We start from the raw sequence: 26,449 nt of genomic DNA, 5'->3' as shown, positions 1-26,449 counted from the left end.
GCGATCGTTTATTTTCAAAACTAAATCTGATTATTTTTTCTCTCCATTGTCTCTGGTATGGCTATCATCACATCTTCTACTGGAACTGGGCCTGCCAGGTGTCCAGTATTGAACCGGACTGTCCTGTATTTGGACACTGTCCAATAAAAAATTAGAGGTAATACTGGACATGTGTGTGTCCAGTATTACCTCTCTGGACATGTGTGTGTCCGGTGTTACCTCTCTGGACATGTGTGTGTTCGGTGTTACCTCTCTGGACATGTGTGTGTCCGGGATTACCTCTCTGGACATGTGTGTGTCCGGGATTACCTCTCTGGACATGTGTGTGTCCGGGATTACCTCTCTGGACATGTGTGTGTGTGACCGGGATTACCTCTCTGGACATGTGTGTGTGTCCGGGATTACCTCTCTGGACATGTGTGTGTCCGGGATTACCTCTCTGGACATGTGTGTGTCCGGGATTACCTCTCTGGACATGTGTGTGTCTGGGATTACCTCTCTGGACATGTGTGTGTCCGGTGTTACCTCTCTGGACATAGTGACCTGACCAGCTTGGGGGAGCCACGAGACTTCCCCGAGCAGGGCTGTTGCTAGGGGGCTGGGCAGCTTCCTCCATCTTGATCTGTTGCTGGGTAATGCAGCCAATCAGGAGCCTGGGGGTTGGGCCAAGGAAAGGAGGAAACACCATGGAGCGGAGAGGGGTGTGCGTGGTGCGCGTCGCACCTTTCACCATTGTGTCCAGTATTTTTGGAGAAGCCGCCTGGCAAACCTAACTGGAACATTACTTCTGGGTCAGCCTGACATGTGTTCCCTGTTCAGCAGTAATAACATCTGCTTCTCATTGTTTGGCCGCGTTTCGCGTTATTTCTGCTACGGCTAGATTGGCAGAACTGCTTTCCGTGGCCACATTCATACATTTGAGTAAAGAACCCTTCATCTTTTTTTAACGCTCCTTTCTTTTCTTCACATCCAGACTCGTGTTTTTTCTTTTATACGTCAGACATTTTTTTCAGCTAAATAAAGATAAAAGGTCAAATTAAAGGATTTAAAAAAAAAATAATGAAACTCTAAGTGGTGTAGGTATATTACTTTTATGTGTCGGGCAGTTATGAGTGAATATTCAAATTATACGTTTGTTACAATGTAACAATACTTAACGAAGTCCGCGGTTATCAGAACACTTGTTGTATACATTCTCACCCGGCCATACCGCGCGCTCTCAGCCTCGCGGCGAGTTTGCACCGACACCTGCAGCAGGCCCGTCAAACTCCGATTAGCTTGGGGGACCATTCTTAAGTCCGGCTGCAAGACCCGGGCCGCAGCAGGAAAAATAAAATACATAGTCACGATAACCCGTGCGTACACTTTATTCTTGTGCTTTCCTTATTAAAAATATGTAAACGTTGCTGGTATCTCTCTCCCTCCCCCTTTTCTCTCTCTCCCCCTTTTCTCTCTCTCCCCCTCTCTCACCCCATCCCCACTCTCTTTTCCCATCTTCTCTCTCTCTCTTCCCCATCTTCTCTCTCTCTCTCTACTCCTCTCTTCTCTCTCTTCCTCTCCTTTCTTTTCTTTCTCTCTCTCTCTCTCTCTCTCTTCATTCTTTATCTCTCTCTATTTCTTTGGGCGGATGGACTCACCTGCGCTATTGTGGTCTGTCTGCAACTCTGCTAATCCCGGCACCTCCCACATTTCTTGGGATTGTCGCACATGGAAAGTGATTCATCGGAGCCTCCCCCAACTGCAAAACAGGGGCAACAATAACTTTTTATCCAGATTAATCAGACACACAGGTGTGTGTGTATCTATCGTCTCTCTATATTCATATACAGTGTGTGTATGTATGTATATATATATATATATATATATATATATATATATATATATATATATATATGTATGTGTGTGTATATATATATATATATATATATATATATATATATATATATCTTCATCCCGTGTCTCCCCACTGCTGGATGAAGCCTCCCCAGTGATCTCCCAGATCCTGCGGTTACAGCCTCTCTTCTCCACGTCGCTCCCACACATTCCCTCGTCCCATCCTCCCATTTTACGTTTGGTCGTCGTCATGGTCTTTTGAAATCACACACTTGGAACAGGGGTGTGCAAACTGGGGGGCGCAAGAATTTCTAGAAGGTTACAGAGGCCCCGCGCTCTTCCCCAAGGCATTTAATTTAAATGCCGAGGTAGGCGTGAGGAGGCCTCTGTAACCCCTTACCTGCTCCCTGCCGGCTCTTCAGCAACACGGTGTCATCTATATTAGTGACAATGTTATTGACTGAAGGGCTGCGCACATATTTAATTGTCTCGGTTCCTTTCTCTCGGGATTGAGTGGCAGCTCTCCCCGTATCGCTCTGCTCTCCCCGTATCGCTCTGCTCTCCCCGTATCGCTCTGCTCTCCCCGTATCGCTCTGCTCTCCCCGTATCGCTCTGCTCTCCCCGTATCGCTGTGCTCTCCCCGTATCGCTCTGCTCTCCCCGTATCGCTCTGCTCTCCCCGTATCGCTCTGCTCTCCCCGTATTGCTCTGCTCTCCCCGTATCGCACTGCTCTCCCGTATCGCTCTGCTCTCCCCGTATCGCACTGCTCTCCCCGTATCGCTGTGCTCTCCCCGTATCGCACTGCTCTCCCCGTATCGCTGTGCTCTCCCCGTATCGCTGTGCTCTCCCCGTATCGCTGTGCTCTCCCCGTATCGCTCTGCTCTCCCCGTATCGCTCTGCTCTCCCCGTATCGCTCTGCTCTCCCCGTATCGCTCTGCTCTCCCCGTATCGCTCTGCTCTCCCCGTATCGCTGTGCTCTCCCCGTATCGCTCTGCTCTCCCCGTATCGCTCTGCTCTCCCCGTATCGCTCTGCTCTCCCCGTATCGCTCTGCTCTCCCCGTATCGCTGTGCTCTCCCCGTATTGCTCTGCTCTCCCCGTATCGCACTGCTCTCCCGTATCGCTCTGCTCTCCCCGTATCGCACTGCTCTCCCCGTATCGCTCTGCTCTCCCCGTATCGCTCTGCTCTCCCCGTATCGCTCTGCTCTCCCCGTATCGCTCTGCTCTCCCCGTATCGCTCTGCTCCCCCCGTATCGCTCTGCTCTCCCCGTATCGCTCTGCTCTCCCCGTATCGCTCTGCTCTCCCCGTATCGCTCTGCTCTCCCCGCATCGCACTGCTCTCCCCGCATCGCTCTGCTCTCCCCGCATCGCTCTGCTCTCCCCGTATCGCACTGCTCTCCCCGTATCGCTCTGCTCTCCCCGTATCGCTCTGCTCTCCCCGTATCGCTCTGCTCTCCCCGTATCGCTCTGCTCTCCCCGTATCGCACTGCTCTCCCCGTATCGCACTGCTCTCCCCGTATCGCTCTGCTCTCCCCGTATCGCTCTGCTCTCCCCGTATCGCTCTGCTCTCCCCGTATCGCTCTGCTCTCCCCGTATCGCTCTGCTCTCCCCGCATCGCACTGCTCTCCCCGCATCGCTCTGCTCTCCCCGCATCGCTCTGCTCTCCCCGTATCGCACTGCTCTCCCCGTATCGCTCTGCTCTCCCCGTATCGCTCTGCTCTCCCCGTATCGCTGTGCTCTCCCCGTATCGCTCTGCTCTCCCCGTATCGCTCTGCTCTCCCCGTATCGCTCTGCTCTCCCCGTATCGCTCTGCTCTCCCCGTATCGCTCTGCTCTCCCCGTATCGCTCTGCTCTCCCCGTATCGCTCTGCTCTCCCCGTATCGCACTGCTCTCCCCGTATCGCTCTGCTCTCCCCGTATCGCTCTGCTCTCCCCGTATCGCACTGCTCTCCCCGTATCGCTCTGCTCTCCCCGTATCGCTCTGCTCTCCCCGTATCGCTCTGCTCTCCCCGTATCGCTCTGCTCTCCCCGTATCGCACTGCTCTCCCCGTATCGCACTGCTCTCCCCGTATCGCTCTGCTCTCCCCGTATCGCTCTGCTCTCCCCGTATCGCTCTGCTCTCCCCGTATCGCTCTGCTCTCCCCGTATCGCTCTGCTCTCCCCGTATCGCTCTTCTCTCCCCGTATCGCTCTTCTCTCCCCGTATCGCACTGCTCTCCCCGTATCGCACTGCTCTCCCCGTATCGCTCTGCTCTCCCCGTATCGCTCTGCTCTCCCCGTATCGCTCTGCTCTCCCCGTATCGCTCTGCTCTCCCCGTATCGCTGTGCTCTCCCCGTATCGCACTGCTCTCCCCGTATCGCACTGCTCTCCCCGTATCGCTCTGCTCTCCCCGTATCGCTCTGCTCTCCCCGTATCGCTCTGCTCTCCCCGTATCGCTCTGCTCTCCCCGTATCGCTCTGCTCTCCCCGTATCGCTGTGCTCTCCCCGTATCGCTGTGCTCTCCCCGTATCGCACTGCTCTCCCCGTATCGCTCTGCTCTCCCCGTATCGCTCTGCTCTCCCCGTATCGCTCTGCTCTCCCCGTATCGCTCTGCTCTCCCCGTATCGCTCTGCTCTCCCCGTATCGCTCTGCTCTCCCCGTATCGCTCTGCTCTCCCCGTATCGCTCTGCTCTCCCCGTATCGCACTGCTCTCCCCGTATCGCACTGCTCTCCCCGTATCGCTCTGCTCTCCCCGTATCGCTCTGCTCTCCCCGTATCGCTCTGCTCTCCCCGTATCGCTCTGCTCTCCCCGTATCGCTCTGCTCTCCCCGTATCGCTGTGCTCTCCCCGTATCGCACTGCTCTCCCCGTATCGCTGTGCTCTCCCCGTATCGCTCTGCTCTCCCCGTATCGCTCTGCTCTCCCCGTATCGCTCTGCTCTCCCCGTATCGCACTGCTCTCCCCGTATCGCTCTGCTCTCCCCGTATCGCACTGCTCTCCCCGTATCGCACTGCTCTCCCCGTATCGCTGTGCTCTCCCCGTATCGCACTGCTCTCCCCGTATCGCTCTGCTCTCCCCGTATCGCTGTGCTCTCCCCGTATCGCTGTGCTCTCCCCGTATCGCACTGCTCTCCCCGTATCGCTCTGCTCTCCCCGTATCGCTCTGCTCTCCCCGTATCGCTGTGCTCTCCCCGTATCGCACTGCTCTCCCCGTATCGCACTGCTCTCCCCGTATCGCTCTGCTCTCCCCGTATCGCACTGCTCTCCCCGTATCGCTCTGCTCTCCCCGTATCGCTCTGCTCTCCCCGTATCGCACTGCTCTCCCCGTATCGCACTGCTCTCCCCGTATCGCTCTGCTCTCCCCGTATCGCTCTGCTCTCCCCGTATCGCTCTGCTCTCCCCGTATCGCTCTGCTCTCCCCGTATCGCTCTGCTCTCCCCGTATCGCTCTGCTCTCCCCGTATCGCTCTGCTCTCCCCGTATCGCTGTGCTCTCCCCGTATCGCACTGCTCTCCCCGTATCGCTCTGCTCTCCCCGTATCGCTCTGCTCTCCCCGTATCGCTCTGCTCTCCCCGTATCGCTCTGCTCTCCCCGTATCGCACTGCTCTCCCCGTATCGCACTGCTCTCCCCGTATCGCTCTGCTCTCCCCGTATCGCTCTGCTCTCCCCGTATCGCACTGCTCTCCCCGTATCGCTGTGCTCTCCCCGTATCGCTCTGCTCTCCCCGTATCGCTCTGCTCTCCCCGTATCGCTCTGCTCTCCCCGTATCCGTTAAATGTAACCCTTTGAGTGCCCCTTGATGTCACCATCTCCTGGGGGTCTGGCACTCTGAGGGGTCTGTGATGTCGTAGCTATGCATGGCTTTTATACTTGTTTTTCTGGGGGAGACGCGCTCCCGTGTAGCGCTGAACGAGACCTGGCAGGGGAATGGAGGACTCCCTCCTCTTCCATCTGCGTCATCAGATCACGGGATCGCGAAGCACTGGAGGTGTTGCGGCACCTGCGCTACACACAGGTTTAAGCCTCTCTCTACGACCTACCCAAAGTATAACGTGTTGTGTGGGATGTTTGTCCGTGAGAGATGTTGTTCGCCTTTCTGGCACGATCTTAGATTCTGACAACAAACAACGCCCGTGGTATAAAGGGGTTACAAATAAAAGAAAACTTCCACTACAATTGCAGGAAGAGTGGCTGCGTGTGGGGTCTGCTTTAAGAGGGTATTGACACAAAGCAATGGTGATGGTTTGATGCCAGAGGATAGGGGTATGTTGGCAGCAGTGGCACAAACACACGTTAACCAGCGTCATACCATTAATAGAGACAAGTGGGAATTGGGCAGGGCAGGTCCTGGCAGGGAACACTGTGTACAATTGTGGTAATGTCTGTTCTGCCTTAAACAATGAGTTGTCTGTTGTGGCCACGGGAATGTATGGCAACGAATAGGTTAAATTGTAAAACTATATTAAAAAAGTGCTTGAGAAGATAGTTTGTTGTTTTATTGCAGCCCCAATCAGGGCGATAAGTAGGCTTGCATCTCGGTCTGTCTGCTGTTCTCGCTGCTAAGATGTTCTGTTCTCTGGGCATGTTACGGACTTTCTGTACTGTCCCGCTGTTTGCTTTAATAAAGAATTTCCTGTCGGTTATTACTTTGCTCAAAACAATACAGGAATCAAACTCCCAGAGAGCTGAAATCCCACACAGGCATCCAGAAAATCCCACACACGCACATCCAGAAAATCCAACACACACACCCAGAAAATCCAACACACGCACCCAGAAAATCCAACACACACACCCAGAAAATCCAACACACGCACCCAGAAAATCCAACACACACACCCAGAAAATCCAACACACGCACCCAGAAAATCCAACACACCCACCCAGAAAATCCCACACACGCACATCCAGAAAATCCAACACACACGCACCCAGAAAATCCAACACACACACCCAGAAAATCCAACACACGCACCCAGAAAATCCAACACACGCACCCAGAAAATCCAACACACGCACCCAGAAAATCCCACACACGCACATCCAGAAAATCCCACACACGCACCCAGAAAATCCAACACACACACCCAGTAATCCAACACACACACCCAGAAAATCCAACACACACACCCAGAAAATCCAACACACGCACACCCAGAAAATCCCACACACGCACCCAGAAAATCCAACACACGCACCCAGAAAATCCAACACACGCACCCAGAAAATCCCACACACACACATCCAGAAAATCCAACACACACACCCAGAAAATCCCACACACACACATCCAGAAAATCCAACACACGCACACAGAAAATCCAACACACGCACCCAGAAAATCCAACACACGCACCCAGAAAATCCAACACACGCACCCAGAAAATCCAACACACGCACCCAGAAAATCCAACACACGCACCCAGAAAATCCCACACACACACACCCAGAAAATCCAACACACGCACCCAGAAAATCCAACACACGCACACCCAGAAAATCCCACACACGCACATCCAGAAAATCCCACACACACACATCCAGAAAATCCCACACACACACACCCAGAAATCCCATACACACGCACCCAGAAAATCCCCCACACACACACCCAGAAAATCCCCCACACACACATCCAGAAAATCCCCCACACACACATCCAGAAAATCCCACACACACACACCCAGAAAATCCAACACACGCACCCAGAAAATCCAACACACGCACCCAGAAAATCCAACACACGCACCCAGAAAATCCAAAACACGCACCCAGAAAATCCAACACACGCACCCAGAAAATCCAACACACGCACCCAGAAAATCCCACACACACACATCCAGAAAATCCCGCACACGCACCCAGAAAATCCCACACACACCCAGAAAATCCAACACACGCACTCAGAAAATCCAACACACGCACCCAGAAAATCCAACACACGCACCCAGAAAATCCAACACACGCACCCAGAAAATCCCCCACACACACCCAGAAAATCCAACACACGCACCCAGAAAATCCCACACACACACGCACATCCAGAAAATCCCCCACACGCACATCCAGAAAATCCCACACACACATCCAGAAAATCCAACACACACACACAGAAAATCCCCCACACACACACACATCCAGAAAATCCCACACACACACACATCCAGAAAATCCCACACACACACACACATCCAGAAAATCCCCCACACGCACATCCAGAAAATCCCATACACACACACAGAAAATCCCACACACACACACATCCAGAAAATCCAACACACGCACATCTAGAAAATCCCACACACACACACACACAGATAATCCCACACACACATCCAGAAAATCCAACACACGCACCCAGAAAATCCCACACAGGCATCCAGAAAATCCCATACACACACCCAGAAAATCCAACACACGCACCCAGAAAATCCAACACACGCACCCAGAAAATCCAACACACGCACCCAGAAAATCCAACACACGCACCCAGAAAATCCAACACACGCACCCAGAAAATCCCACACACACACCCAGAAAATCCAACACACGCACCCAGAAAATCACACACACGCACATCCAGAAAATCCCCCACACGCACATCCAGAAAATCCCACACACACATCCAGAAAATCCAACACACACACACAGAAAATCCCCCACACACACACACATCCAGAAAATCCCCCACACACACACATCCAGAAAATCCCACACACACACACACATCCAGAAAATCCCCCACACGCACATCCAGAAAATCCCATACACACACACAGAAAATCCCACACACACACACATCCAGAAAATCCAACACACGCACATCTAGAAAATCCCACACACACACACAGATAATCCCACACACACATCCAGAAAATCCAACACACGCACCCAGAAAATCCCACACAGGCATCCAGAAAATCCCATACACACACCCAGAAAATCCAACACACGCACCCAGAAAATCCAACACACGCACCCAGAAAATCCAACACACGCACCCAGAAAATCCAACACACGCACCCAGAAAATCCCACACACGCACATCCAGAAAATCCAACACACACGCACCCAGAAAATCCAACACACACACCCAGAAAATCCAACACACGCACCCAGAAAATCCAACACACGCACCCAGAAAATCCAACACACGCACCCAGAAAATCCAACACACGCACCCAGAAAATCCAACACACGCACCCAGAAAATCCCACACACACACATCCAGAAAATCCCACACACACACACATCCAGAAAATCCCCCCCACGCACATCCAGAAAATCCCCCCCCCACACACACACATCCAGAAAATCCCACACACACACATCCAGAAAATCCCACACGCACACACATCCAGAAAATCCCATACACACACACAGAAAATCCCACACACACACACACATCCAGAAAATCCAACACACGCACATCCAGAAAATCCCACACACACACAGAAAATCCCACACACACACACACACATCCAGAAAATCCAACACACGCACCCAGAAAATCCCACACAGGCATCCAGAAAATCCCATACACACACACACCCAGAAAATCCAACACACGCACCCAGAAAATCCAACACACGCACCCAGAAAATCCAACACACGCACCCAGAAAATCCAACACACGCACCCAGAAAATCCCACACACGCACATCCAGAAAATCCAACACACACGCACCCAGAAAATCCAACACACGCACCCAGAAAATCCAACACACGCACCCAGAAAATCCAACACACGCACCCAGAAAATCCAACACACGCACCCAGAAAATCCAACACACGCACCCAGAAAATCCAACACACGCACCCAGAAAATCCAACACGCACCCAGAAAATCCAACACACGCACCCAGAAAATCCAACACACGCACCCAGAAAATCCAACACACACACCTAGAAAATCCAACACACACACCCAGAAAATCCAACACACGCACACAGAAAATCCAACACACGCACCCAGAAAATCCCACACACACACACCCAGAAAATCCAACACACACACCCAGAAAATTCAACACACACAACCAGAAAATCCAACACACACACCCAGAAAATCCAACACACGCACACAGAAAATCCAACACACACACCCAGAAAATCCAACACACGCACCCAGAAAATCCCACACACGCACATCCAGAAAATCCCCCACACGCACATCCAGAAAATCCCATACACACACACTTCCAGAAAATCCCCCACACACACACACACATCCAGAAAATCCCCCCCACGCACATCCAGAAAATCCCATACACACACACACACACACACACACACAGAAAATCCCACACACACACACATCCAGAAAATCCCCCCCCACACACATCCAGAAAAAACCCCACACGCACATCCAGAAAATCCCATACACACACACAGAAAATCCCACACACACACACATCCAGAAAATCCAACACACGCACATCCAGAAAATCCCACACACACACACAGAAAATCCCACACACACACACACATCCAGAAAATCCAACACACGCACACACAGAAAATCCAACACACACACCCAGAAAATCCCACACAGGCATCCAGAAAATCCCATACACACACACACACAGAAAATCCCACACACACACCCAGAAATCCCACACACACACATCCAGAAAATCCCATACACACATCCAGAAAATCCCACACACGCACACACAGAAAATGCCACACACACGCACACAGAAAATGCCACACACACACATCCAGAAAATCCCACACACACACATCCAGAAAATCCCACACACACACATCCAGAAAATCCAACACACACCCAGAAAATCCCCCACACACATCCAGAAAATCCCACACACACACATCCAGAAAATCCCACACAGGCATCCAGAAAATCTCACACAGGCACCCAGAAAATCCCACACACACACACCCAGAAATCCCACACACACACATCCAGAAAATCCAACACACGCACCCAGAAAATCCCACACACGCACCCAGAAAATCCCCCACACATGCAGAAAATCCCCCACACATGCAGAAAATCCCCCACACACACACGCACCCAGAAAATCCCCCACACGCACCCAGAAAATCCCCCACACGCACCCAGAAAATCCCCCCCACACACACGCACCCAGAAAATCCCCCACACGCACCCAGAAAATCCCCCACACGCACCCAGAAAATCCAACACACGCACCCAGAAAATCCCCCACACACCCAGAAAATCCAACACACGCACCCAGAAAATCCAACACACGCACCCAGAAAATCCAACACACGCACCCAGAAAATCCAACACACGCACCCAGAAAATCCAACACACGCACCCAGAAAATCCAACACACGCACCCAGAAAATCCAACACACGCACCCAGAAAATCCAACACACGCACCCAGAAAATCCCACACACGCACCCAGAAAATCCAACACACCCACCCAGAAAATCCAACACACGCACACAGAAAATCCAACACACGCACCCAGAAAATTCAACACACGCACCCAGAAAATCCCATACACACACATCCAGAAAATCCCCCACACGCACATCCAGAAAATCCCATACACACACACACACAGAAAATCCCACACACACACACATCCAGAAAATCCCACACACACACACATCCAGAAAATCCCACACACACACACACATCCAGAAAATCCCCCCCACACACATCCAGAAAATCCCATACACACACACACAGAAAATCACACACACACACACACATCCAGAAAATCCAACACACGCACATCCAGAAAATCCCACACACACACACAGAAAATCCCCCACACACACACACATCCAGAAAATCCAACACACGCACACACAGAAAATCCCACACAGGCATCCAGAAAATCCCATACACACACACACACACACACAGAAAATCCCCCCCACACACACACAGAAATCCCACACACACACATCCAGAAAATCCCATACACACATCCAGAAAATCCCACACACGCACACACAGAAAAACCCACACACACGCACACAGAAAATCCCACACACACACATCCAGAAAATCCCATACACACATCCAGAAAATCCCACACACGCACACACAGAAAATCCCACACACACGCACACAGAAAATCCCACACACACACATCCAGAAAATCCCACACACACACATCCAGAAAATCCCACACACACACATCCAGAAAATCCAACACACGCACCCAGAAAATCCCCCACACACATCCAGAAAATCCCACACAGGCATCCAGAAAATCCCACACAGGCACCCAGAAAATCCAACACACACACCCAGAAATCCCACACACACACACATCCAGAAAATCCCACACACACACATCCAGAAAATCCAACACACGCACCCAGAAAATCCCACACACACATGCAGAAAATCCCCCACACACACACGCACCCAGAAAATCCCCCACACGCACCCAGAAAATCCCCCACACACACACGCACCCAGAAAATCCCCCACACGCACCCAGAAAATCCCCCACACGCACCCAGAAAATCCCACACACGCACCCAGAAAATCCCACACACGCACCCAGAAAATCCCACACACGCACCCAGAAAATCCCCCACACGCACCCAGAAAATCCCACACACGCACATCCAGAAAATCCCACACACGCACATCCAGAAAATCCCACACACGCACATCCAGAAAATCCCACACACACACATCCAGAAAATCCCACACACACATCCAGAAAATCCCACACACACACATCCAGAAAATCCAACACACGCACCCAGAAAATCCCACACAGGCATCCAGAAAATCCCACACACACACACATCCAGAAAATCCCACCCACGCACATCCAGAAAATCCCACACACACATCCAGAAAATCCAACACACGCACCCAGAAAATCCCACACAGGCATCCAGAAAATCCCACACACACACCCAGAAAATCCCACACACACACCCAGAAAATCCGACACACACACGCACCCAGAAATCCCACACACGCACATCCAGAAAATCCAACACACGCACCCAGAAAATCCAACACACGCACACAGAAAATCCCACACACACACATCCAGAAAATCCAACACACGCACCCAGAAAATCCCACACAGGCATCCAGAAAATCCCACACACACCCAGAAAATCCCACACACACATCCAGAAAATCCCCCACGCACATCCAGAAAATCCAACACACGCACCCAGAAAATCCAACACACGCACACAGAAAATCCCACACACACACATCCAGAAAATCCAACACACGCACCCAGAAAATCCCACACAGGCATCCAGAAAATCCCACACACACCCAGAAAATCCCACACACACACCCAGAAAATCCCCCACACACACGCACCCAGAAATCCCACACGCACCCAGAAAATCCCCCACACACACCCAGAAAATCCCACACACACACCCAGAAACTCCCACACACACATCCAGAAAATCCCCCACACGCACCCAGAAAATCCCCCACACACATCCAGAAAATCCCACACACATGCACCCAGAAAATCCCACACACGCACATCCAGAAAATCCCACACACGCACATCCAGAAAATTCCACACACGCACATCCAGAAAATCCCCCACACACACATCCAGAAAATCCCCCCCACACACCCAGAAAATCCAACACACGCACCCAGAAAATCCCACACACGCACACCCAGAAAATCCCACACACGCACCCAGAAAATCCCCCACACGCACATCCAGAAAATCCCATACACACACACCCAGAAAATCCCATACACACACACACACACACCGAAAATCCCACACACACACCCAGAAAATCCCATACACACATCCAGAAAATCCAACACACGCATCCAGAAAATCCCACACACGCACCCAGAAAATCCCACACACACATCCAGAAAATCCAACACACGCATCCAGAAAATCCCACACACGCACACCCAGAAAATCCCACACACGCACCCAGAAAATCCCATACACACACACACCCAGAAAATCCCACACACACACCCAGAAAATCCCCCACACACACCCAGAAAATCACACACACGCACCCAGAAAATCCCACACACGCACCCAGAAAATCCCCCACACACACCCAGAAAATCCCCCACACACACCCAGAAAATCCCACACACACACCCAGAAAATCCCCCACACACACCCAGAAAATCCCACATACGCACCCAGAAAATCCCACACACACACCCAGAAAATCCCCCACACACACCCAGAAAATCCCATACACACACACACACACATCCAGAAAATCCAACACACGCACACACAGAAAATCCCACACACACACATCCAGAAAATCCCATACACACACACACAGAAAATCCCACACACACACATCCAGAAAATCCCATACACACACACACACACACAGAAAATCCCATACACACACACACACACACAAAATCCCACACACACACGCACCCAGAAATCCCACACACACGCACCCAGAAAATCCCCCACACGCACCCAGAAGAGAACTCTGTTTCTGAGTGTCAACATTTATTTAGATATTATTTTGACCCCTTCTAGATTCCTACTTTAAATGGGGGGGCCATCGTGTGATCTTGCTGCTGGCCCTCCTGGCAGTGAAGTGGTTAACGGTCATTTGGTTGCAGCTGGTTGGCCCCCGACTCACCTCGCCGCTGGTACCTGTCTTACCCTAATACCCCTTAAATTAACCCCCTACTCCATCATGTAAAACTTACCTTGGAAGCTGCCGGTGGCGGGGGTCCCAGCGGCGGATCGTTTGCGGCGGAGGGGCCGTGTGCGGTCTTTTGGCCGCCGCGAAACAACCACAAGCAAGTGTCCCTTTCCGTGTGGGCGGGGTAACCGGCTGTTTTTAGCGCTGGTAATTTCCTGCGTGTTAGAAACAGCGGAGATGGCGGAGACCGTGCGCCACGCGTGGATTTATAATTATCTGTTGGTATTGCAATGTTTTAGCCCATTAACCCCTGAGGAAGCTCTTTGAGTGAAACGCGTAGGGTGAGTGAAACGCATAGGGTGAGTGAAACGCGTAGGGTGAGTGAGCAGACCACCTGGAGCCCCCCTGGGTGTTGTGGAAGAACAATCTGAGGATCCTGGACCAAGTTTTGCCTGGTTCCTACCGGTAACTGGACAGCATTCCCCGTGGACGGCCACTACAGGTGCTACATTCTGACCCAGGGTGGGCCACGTGCCTGCACCTCTAACACTTATGTAAGTGTAATACTTTTGTTTATTTGCCTATATAACAATCTACACTATTTGTGTCCTCTCTGTTCTGTTCACTTATGGGAATTCTCTACCCTGTTCCTGAGAATTATCCATCACCACGCATTGGAAAGACATCCCCTAAGAGTGGGTAACTCCGAATAACCACAACGCCTCCTAAACCTCGCCGCTGTGAGTGAGATATTTGTAAAGTTCCATCGTAGTGTTGGTTCATGCGTTATTGCACTATTGTGCATTATTGCACTATTGTGCGTCTTTCTATTTCCCCACATATCTTGGGAGTATTTGCGCTTCTGATCCCTTGCTTCAATGTTTTAGCCTGCAAGATCTTTGGAGAGGCGTTAACATAGCAGTGTCACCTTTTGTCACGATTGCAGTGACTATAGTGACACGTTATGCGGCACACTGCAGCCTTTACATTGACACGTCGAGGGTGGGCAAAGGGCTTTGTGTTGTAACAAGTTACACTAAGCAATGGATTCCTATAGGGGGGCTCAACTCCAGTCCTAAAGACCCCCCCAACAGGTCAGGTGTTCAGGATATCCCAGCTTCAGCACAGGTGGCTCAGAGTGGCTCCCTGCGTCAGCACAGGTGGCTCAGTCAAAGACTCAGCCACTGATTGAGCCACCTGTGCTGAAGCTGGGATATCCTGAAAACCTGACCTGTTGGGAGTCTTTAGGACTGGGGTTTGAGCCCCCCGGCAACACACACTTTGTAAAAAAATTTTATAAGACCTAAAAATCTTGTTTTTTTAAATAATTGTACTTCCTATTTATTTTGGTTACAGCCCAAGTGGCATTTAACTCATTGCGTGCCACCCGATCTGCGCTACTGCCTAATGTAACCGTTATTTCATAGGCAGGGTGAGACTTTGAGCAGCTCCCAAAATATTGAAAGGTTAAAGAGGGTTGGGAACTTGAAGTGGGGACTTGCGCCTATCATTCTGGGGAGCGTGAAATCCCTTATTCCAGGTGTCTTTATAAATAATAATAACTTTATTTCATACAGCGCTTTTCTCCCAATGGAACTCAAAGCGCGTCACAATCACAGTACAGCGCGCGGTACGCAGCACATAGGAATGTTACAGACGCAGTCCCTACCCCGCAGAGCTTACACTCTATATATTTGGTGCCTGATGAGATAAAGTGACCCAAACCCCACAATTTAGTGTTTTTCCCCCACCGACATTTAATTTGGCTGCTACTATGGGAGGATAGGGTTACCAGGCGGCTTCTCCAAAAATACTGGGCACAATGGTGGGAAATCCTGTATTTGGACACTCTGTCCAGTAAAAAATGAGAGGTAATACCGGTATACACATACACGCCCAGAGAGGTAATACCGGTATACACATACACGCCCAGAGAGGTAATACCGGACACATACACGCCCAGAGAGGTAATACCGGTATACACATACACGCCCAGAGAGGTAATACCGGACACATACACGCCCAGAGAGGTAATACCGGTATACACATACGTACACGCCCAGAGTGGTAATACCGGTATACACATACACACCCAGAGAGGTAATACCGGTATACACATACACGCCCAGAGTGGTAATACCGGTATACACATACACACCCAGAGAGGTAATATCTGTATACACATACACGTCCAGAGTGGTAATACCGGTGTACACAACATACACACCCAGAGAGGTAATATCGGTATAAACATATACGCCCAGAGAGGTAATACCGGTATACACATACACGCACAGAGAGGTAATACCGGTATACACATATACGCCCAGAGTGGTAATACCGGTATACACATACACGCCCAGAGAGGTAATACCGGTATACACATACACGCCCAGAGAGGTAATACCGGTATACACATACATGCACAGAGAGGTAATACCGGTATACACATACACGCCCAGAGAGGTAATACCGGTATACACATAAACGCCCAGAGAGGTAATACCGGTATACACATACACGCCCAGAGAGGTAATACCGGTATACACATACACTCCCAGAGAGGTAATACCGGTATACACATACACGCCCAGAGAGGTAATACCGGTATACACATATACGCCCAGAGAGGTAAAACCGGTATACACATACACGCCCAGAGAGGTAATACCGGTATACACATACACACCCAGAGAGGTAATACCGGTATACACATACACACCCAGAGAGGTAATACCGGTATACACATACACGCCCAGAGGGGTAATACCGGTATACACATACACGCCCAGAGAGGTAATACCGGTATACACATACACGCCCAGAGAGGTAATACCGGTATACACATACACGCCCAGAGAGGTAATACCGGTATACACATACACGCCCAGAGAGGTAATACCGGTATACACATACACGCCCAGAGAGGTAAAACCGGTATACACATACACGCCCAGAGAGGTAATACCGGTATACACATACACACCCAGAGAGGTAATACCGGTATACACATACACACCCAGAGAGGTAATACCGGTATACACATACACGCCCAGAGGGGTAATACCGGTATACACATACACTCCCAGAGAGGTAATACCGGTATACACATACACGCCCAGAGAGGTAATACCGGTATACACATACACGCCCAGAGAGGTAATACCGGTATACACATACACGCCCAGAGAGGTAATACCGGTATACACATACATGTCCAGTATTACCTCTCATTTTTTACTGGACAGAGTGTCCAAATACAGGACAGTCCGGTTCAATTCCAGACACTTGGCACCCTATGGGAGGTGAGGAGCATATGTGAATGACTTGTACATTTGTAGATCTTTGGAACTTGATGAACCGCACTGCACTAGGTGCCTAGTTAAGCCAAGTTTTACAAAATGTGTGCTTTAATAACATAGATTGGATCACATTTTTATGCCACATTCCACCAGGCATATTTTTACTGGATGTTTGTCACGTTCCAGCACTTCTGTAGACACAAACCTCTTCGATGTTGTGCTAGCGTTATGTATGGTAAGCATGATTTGTGCAAGTGTGAGATTAACATAACATGACTTTATTCAACGGGGAAAAAAATTACATATTTTATTGCGTGCGGGCGGAAAATTCTGTAATATATGGGAAAATAACACGAAACCACAGAGTAATATATTCTACATGATCTAAACATATACGAGTTGTCTAGGTGTTTGTTAAAGGAGCGATCCAACAAAATCCTACGTGTGTGTGTTTGTGTGTTTGTGTGTGTGGTTTTTGAAATTTTTTTACAAATAAATCAGTTCTGTAGTATTGGATAAAACTACTTTTTTTTAAATGTATTCAACTCTTAATGCCATTTTTAATGAGCTTTAATACAATGACCATCCTCAGATTTCTATAGCAGGTTTATCCCATCTCCCCAGCAGAGCAAGATCTGTGCAACACTTTCCTGTTTATGATCATTTGTTGCCAATATTCCCAGCAGTTTGAGCTGCAAACTGCAACAATAGATCATGTTACCTTCGTAATATAAGAGAACATTGTAGCCCCCCCTCGACTCCCATCACTGTCAGCGTACCCATAAATATGCCTCTTTGCAACAAGTGTGGGGACCCAGCTCCAACAAAATCCGCAAGATTCACACCCGATTATTCGTTGCTCTTTCAACGTTTTCTCCCCCTTGAGAAAACCAGTGGCCGCCAATCCTCCGTGGGACAGTTCCCCCCGGTGAGCGATGACCCGCAGCGCGTTTCCAGAAAAAACATCTTCTTTTCCAAAAAGGCTTTTTTTTTCCCCTTGGAGATTGCACCCGCGATATCCAAACTCCACACCTCTGCCCGCTCGCTCGCTCGCTCGCCCCTGGGACGAGAAGACTCCTGTGAACAAGTGTTTTACTGTGTTCCCCTCACACACGTTGACTGTACATTCATTTTAGGAATATGCGGCTGGCATGGGGTCAGATTTTGTATTTATTTTTTCGGATGGTTTGGAGCGCGTCAGCAAATTGAACAATTCATTTGCAAGAGGATTTCATTCTGCCGTCGTAGACAAACGCGGGGAAATCCCGGTAAATAAAAGAGAGAGAATTGATACATTGTGGCGCAGTGTTAAGTGCAAAGAGACCCTACAACTGACAGTGAAATGGACATTAGTAAGGGGTCGGATATGTCCGTGCAGAGTGGAGCAGAAGTAATAATTACTTGTTCGGGACTTGTAGTGATTAGTACAAAACATTCCCCAGGGAAACACGTTTCACAAACACGACTTATCGGTGAGTATGAAGTCAACAAAACATCTTAATCATGAATGTGTGTTTGCGGATATATATATATATATATATATATATATATATATATATATATATAGTATTCGCTTTTTAATATTTTCTGCACAACTTTGACACTTTTCTTGCTGCTGCTGCTGCTGCATCCTAAATGTTGCTTGTGAATATATGTAGTGTTTTAACCCTTTGAAAACAGATGTAATTTCCTCCCATGTGAGTAATGCTGCCGGTATTAAATACACATTTTGAATGATTTTTATTAGGTATTGGAAAGAGGAGAAAAGGAGCAGAAAGCTGTTTGTTTTTAGGTAAAAAATAGTTGAATTTTGTGGGTCCCTGTTACAGAATAATACACGGTACGTGCTTTTATTTTGTATTTTACCTCCCCGTGCTAAGATTCGAGTTTTTCTTTTTTAAATGCTGTTTGTTTTTGTTAATTACCTTCAATCCCACCATTTGTTTTTTTTTTCAACTTCAAATTTTTCTTTATTGGGGTCACAGGTTCTGACATTGTATCACATCCCATTGTGTTACATCCCCCCAATAATGTTTTTATAACATACATCCGGCTATTTTAACTGACCATCATTTGTTTTTAAGCCATGAGTTTTTTTTTTAATTAGATTTTTTTTTTTTTGACACATTTTTGGGGGGGTTTATTCTGCATAAAATGCAAACGTTATAATATTCATTCATTTGTTTTTATTTATTTTTTTACTAAAAAGTTTGCGTTTTTATTTTACGATCTTCTTCCAATAATCTCCGGGTTTGTTTTTGCGACAATGTGACACCTCGGTGATAATCTGATTTTTGGGGAGGCGAGGGTAGGGGGGGGGTCATGTAACCAGCTTAAACAGGACTGGCCTTGGGAGCGCCCTCAGAATTTTGGGGAGAGGCCACAACACAGAATCGTTTCCCTGCCTGTGCCTCTGCTTATGTCAGCAGTTCTTGGTAAAATGTATCCCATTAATGGTAATCCTGATTTATGGCGTGCTTCCTCATACAAGAGAGCAAGATGTTCATAAAACACGAATGATTTCCATATGCGCCGTGTGAACCCTAAAACCTTTTCCTTTCTAACCCGACTGAGACACGCGCTTCCCTGCACCCACGTTGGGACTGTTTGTTCTGCTGTTTTGCTTGGATCACACGGTATATATATATATTTTGCACTTCCCTCTTTGTTGCGACTGTGTTTTTTTTTTAAAAACTTCAAAGCGTCTTCGTTCTGCGACGGGAGAGACGTTAACATTCCCTCTCGGCGTCGGCGCCTGCGGAAATATGTTGAGGGGTGAAGCGGCGGGGGGTTGCAGAACCTTGCATCCTGCCCCCGCAGAGCGTCCCCCATAGAATTGTGCCGGTTTCCTTATTCCCCCGTGTGCGCAGGAAATGTATGCATTCCACGTCCCCGTGGGAAGGCGCGTCCGTCCGTGCGTCATTCAAACGCTGGAGAAATCCTTTGTATCTCGGCAAAACAGGAGGAGAAGCTAGTGCTGTGAAAATAAATAAGATGTGAGGTTTCAAAGAACCGTTTGTGTTCAGGACAAATGGGGTATGTTGTGAAAATGAGCAGGCATAGTGGTGAGGAGTACCTCAAGGTCATCGCCCCCATATTCGGCCCACCCCTAAGCTAGCCTTTGAACCTGGCCTGGTCGAGGTTGGGTGCTTTTATTGGTGAAGTATTATATTGGCCTAAAAGAAGGTTCTTAAAATTGGTTGGAAAGCTGTCCAGAACCTCGGACTATAAAGAGTATTGTTCTCTGAAAAGCAAACACAATGCTGTAATAAATTGTCAGCAGGTAAAGAACACGGACCCCACATACTTCATTTCCGAAACGGCTGTATCGCCGCAGACTTCATTTAACCTTTTCACGTCTGTAGAATCCCTGGTGTCTGTTCCACGCGTATCTTTATTCTCTTAAACCGCGTTCGCCTCCGCTGGGCGGAAGATGCTCACATCCACTACGTTTTTGGTTTTTTTAGTGCAGTAATACTTCCCACTCTTCCTCTGAGCATTTTCTTTTCGTTACTCATCCTGGTCACATGCTGTACTAGGAAAGCATCCAGTTGTTTTCTCTGGAAGTAAAGTTCTGATCTGTAGAAATGTGCCAGGGCAGAACGATGTCTGTATTAAGTGGAATTTATTCCCGAGATATCCACGGGCTGAAGTGAGCGAGAAGTATTGGCAACCAAAGATAAATAAAACATAACGATACAGGCCTGGACGGAGAATACAAATTAATGTCAATGGCGGATTTAAATCAAGCGCTCCAAAAATGGGTGAAAATTGCCTAAATTTAACTATCTCAATATATAATGTACATACCGGTATACACATACACGTCCAGAGAGGTAATACCGGTATACACATACACGTCCAGAGAGGTAATACCGGTATACACATACATGCCCAGAGAGGTAATACCGGTATACACATACACGTCCAGAGAGGTAATACCGGTATACACATACATGCCCAGAGAGGTAATACCGGTATACACATACACGCCCAGAGAGGTAATACCGGTATACACATACACGCCCAGAGAGGTAATACCGGTATACACATACATGCCCAGAGAGGTAATACCGGTATACACATACACGCCCAGAGAGGTAATACCGGTATACACATACATGCCCAGAGAGGTAATACCGGTATACACATACATGCCCAGAGAGGTAATACCGGTATACACATACACGCCCAGAGAGGTAATACCGGTATACACATACACGCCCAGAGAGGTAATATCGGTATACACATACATGCCCAGAGAGGTAATACCGGTATACACATACACGCCCAGAGAGGTAATACCGGTATACACATACACGCCCAGAGAGGTAATATCGGTATACACATACACGTCCAGAGAGGTAATACCGGTATACACATACACGCCCAGAGAGGTAATACCGGTATACACATACACGCCAGAGAGGTAATACCGGTATACACATACACGCCCCGAGAGGTAATACCGGTATACACATACACGCCCAGAGAGGTAATACCGGTATACACAACATACACACCCAGAGAGCTAATACCGGTATACACATACATGCCCAGAGAGGTAATACCGGTATACACATACACGCCCAGAGAGGTAATACCGGTATACACATACACGTCCAGAGAGGTAATACCGGTATACACATACACGTCCAGAGAGGTAATACCGGTATACACATACATGCCCAGAGAGGTAATACCGGTATACACATACACGTCCAGAGAGGTAATACCGGTATACACATACATGCCCAGAGAGGTAATACCGGTATACACATACACGCCCAGAGAGGTAATACCGGTATACACATACACGCCCAGAGAGGTAATACCGGTATACACATACATGCCCAGAGAGGTAATACCGGTATACACATACACGGCCAGAGAGGTAATACCGGTATACACATACATGCCCAGAGAGGTAATACCGGTATACACATACATGCCCAGAGAGGTAATACCGGTATACACATACACGCCCAGAGAGGTAATACCGGTATACACATACACGCCCAGAGAGGTAATATCGGTATACACATACACGTCCAGAGAGGTAATACCGGTATACACATACACGCCCAGAGAGGTAATACCGGTATACACATACACGCCAGAGAGGTAATACCGGTATACACATACACGCCCCGAGAGGTAATACCGGTATACACATACACGCCCAGAGAGGTAATACCGGTATACACAACATACACACCCAGAGAGCTAATACCGGTATACACATACATGCCCAGAGAGGTAATACCGGTATACACATACACGCCCAGAGAGGTAATACCGGTATACACATACACGCCCAGAGAGGTAATACCGGTATACACATACATGTCCAGAGAGGTAATACCGGTATACACATACACGCCCAGAGAGGTAATACCGGTATACACATACACGCCCAGAGAGGTAATACCGGTATACACATACATGCCCAGAGAGGTAATACCGGTATACACATACACGCCAGAGAGGTAATACCGGTATACACATACACGCCCCGAGAGGTAATACCGGTATACACAAACACGCCCGAGAGGTAATACCGGTATACACATACACGCCCAGAGAGGTAATACCGGTATACACATACACGCCCAGAGAGGTAATACCGGTATACACATACACGTCCAGAGAGGTAATACCGGTATACACATACACGCCCAGAGAGGTAATACCGGTATACACATACACGCCCAGAGAGGTAATACCGGTATACACATACACGCCCAGAGAGGTAATACCGGTATACACATACACGCCCAGAGAGGTAATACCGGTATACACATACACGCCCAGAGAGGTAATACCGGTATACACATACACGCCAAGAGAGGTAATACGTCCAGTATTGCCTCTCATTTTTTACTTTACAGGGTGTCCAGGAAAGGATATAGTTACACGCATGCACACACACACAGATATAGTTACACGCATGCACACACACACACAGATATAGGAACACACAGATATAGTTACACGCATGCACACACACACACACACACACACACACACACACACACAGATATAGTTACACGCATGCACACACACACACACACACACAGATATAGGAACACACAGATATAGTTACACGCATGCACACACACACAGATATAGACACACGTTCAGAAGGGAACATAGACTGACGTGGCCTCCTTCCAGCCTTATTAAATAATTCCTGGTTTGCCTGTGTATCAGGCCATGGGTACAGTGTATATGATCTTCTGCAGGCTCACATAATCGCACGGATGGATGGTCAGACAGGTTTGCAGAGTGAGCGATAAGGCAGAAATAACAAGCTGAAGGTCGTAGTTGAAGGCGAGTTCCCTCAGGTGAAGGTCACAGGTGACAGACACGGCGGGAGCCAGTTCTGAGTATTTGGAAACTGCACGGCTGGGTAACATAGCTAATCATTTTACAGTCTGATCTGATCTAACTACAGTACTGTATGCTGACACATCAAGTCAGTTCTGCAGGGCACACATACTGTCATACACGGCACACATACTGTCATACACGGCACACATACTGTCATACACGGCACACATACTGTCATACACGGCACACATACTGTCATACACGGCACACATACTGTCATACACGGCACGTTTGGGAATTCATTTAACTTTGAAATCAACATGCACATCGTTATAAGTGTATAAATATACTGTGTGTGTACATATACTGTGCGTGTACGTGTGTACACATACTGTGTGTGTGCGTGTCTACTTATACTGTGTGTGTACATGTGTACACATACTGTGTGTGTGCGTGTCTACATATACTGTGTGTGTACATATACTGTGTGTGTGCGTGTGTACATATACTGTGTGTGTACGTGTGTACATATACTGTGTGTGTACATATACTGTGTGTGTACGTGTGTACATATACTGTGTGTGTACATATACTGTGTGTGTACGTGTGTACATATACTGTGTGTGTACATATACTGTGTGTGTACGTGTGCACGTGTGTACATATATTGTGTGTGTGTATGTGTATACATATAGTATGTACGTACGTATGTATGTGTGTTGGCAGAATTTTTTTTTTAATTGGAATGTTTCATTGTTATCACTTTTAGTACTGTATTTTACAATACATTAATACATACATTATATATATATATATATATATATATATATATATATATATATATATATATATATATATATATATATTACGTTATGGTGGGGGGAAAAGGCAACAAAAAAACTCCACCGTTAGCATATAGCCAGTAAAGAATATCACTTGTGAGCACAATCACATGTCTTAGACAGGTCTGCAACCCTGCCTTTCAACCATTATCACCTAGCATACAGTGCTCCCACTGCAGCAAGGGATTCTGGGAAATGACATGCAAATGACTCACAATGTGCCACCTTTTGCCTGGAATATCCATTCACATGGAGCCCATTTAAGCAAATGCATCGCTGTTCACACAGCTTTTAAGCACAGAATGGGACTAGAATGGGACTACCAAAGCAAGTCAAACCCCTCACAGACATGTGAGCTCCATGTGAATGGATATTCCAGGCAAAAGGTGACACATTGTGTGCTCATTTGCATGTCATTTCCCAGAATCCCTTGCTGCAGTGGGAGCACTGTATGCTAGGTGATAATGGATGAAAGTCAGGGGTGCAGACCTGTCTAAGACATGTGAATGTGCTCACAAGTGATATTCTTTATTGGATATATATATATATATATATATATATATATATATATATATATATATATATATATATATATATATATAAAAATAAAAAATAAACCATAATTATCGTTGTGGTTCACAGACTTTTTCTCACCACGGTGTGTGTGTGTTTATATATACAGTGTGTATAATATATATATATTATATACACACACACAAGCACTGTGCCAAGAAAAAAATTGTGAACCACAATGATAATTATGGAAATTCCATAGTTTTTCCATGATAACCTTCTTGAATCAAAACCAGTCTTTCTTAAATATCAAATAGGGTTTATATTAACCGATTCCATGTCTTTTGAAACAAAATTATGTATGAATTAGACAAACTAGTAATTAAGAGCCAGGGTATGTGCAAAAGTAAGTGACACCTTGGTATTTTCAGCTAAATTAAAGGGGATAATTAGAACCAGGCAATTAAATAATTAGGTAGATCAGGTGTGAGTTTGGAAGGCGACGCCTTATATAAATATCAGAAACGTTGTGAGTTTGGTCTTCACCTTACAGGTGTGTGGAAACACGTCATGCCAAGAAATCTCTGAGGACCTCAGAAAAGCCGGTATTGATGCTCATCAGTCTAGAAAGGGTTACACAAGCATTTCTAAGGATTTGGGGCTCCACCAATCCCATGTCAGACAGATGGAGAAAGCTTAAGACCACAGTCACTCTACCCAGGAGCGGTCGTCCTACCAAAATCTCTACAAGAACAAACTGGCAAATTATCCAGGGAGTCACAAAGAAGCCCAGAGTAACATCTAAGGATCTGCAGACCACTCTCGCCTTGGCTAACAACGGTGTTTATAACTCACTGATCAGAAAAACACTGAACAAGAATGGTGTTCATGGAAGGATAGCCAGGAGGAAACTACTGCTCTCTAAAAGAACATTGCTGCCCATCTGAAGTTCACCTAAGAGCACATAGATGAGTCACAAGACTTCTAGAACAATGTTCTCTGGACAGATGAGTCAAATGTAGAACTTTTTGGCCTCAATGAGAAA

The 26,449-nt window shown here is 48.0% G+C and overlaps 1 protein-coding gene across 2 annotated transcripts in view; it reads left to right on the top strand.

Annotated features, from left to right (window-relative positions):
* The window catches only part of SLC16A2 (solute carrier family 16 member 2), an 85,503-nt gene that overhangs the window by 28,889 nt on the left and 30,165 nt on the right, over positions 1–26,449 (top strand). The window contains exon 1 of one of the 2 annotated variants that reach the window (XM_075573516.1): positions 19,044–19,188. The exons of the other annotated variant lie outside the window; for it this stretch is intronic. Coding sequence (XP_075429631.1) covers positions 19,059–19,188 — 130 coding nt within the window. The 5' untranslated portion in view covers positions 19,044–19,058. Of the gene's footprint in view, positions 1–19,043; positions 19,189–26,449 lie in introns of those variants that run through there. 2 annotated transcript variants of the gene reach the window in all.

The sequence above is a fragment of the Ascaphus truei genome, chromosome 16, assembly GCF_040206685.1.
Source record: "Ascaphus truei isolate aAscTru1 chromosome 16, aAscTru1.hap1, whole genome shotgun sequence".
Lineage (NCBI taxonomy): Eukaryota > Metazoa > Chordata > Amphibia > Anura > Ascaphidae > Ascaphus > Ascaphus truei.
The sequence above is the reverse complement of the archived record's forward strand: the minus strand, read 5'-3'. Positions and strand labels throughout refer to the sequence as shown.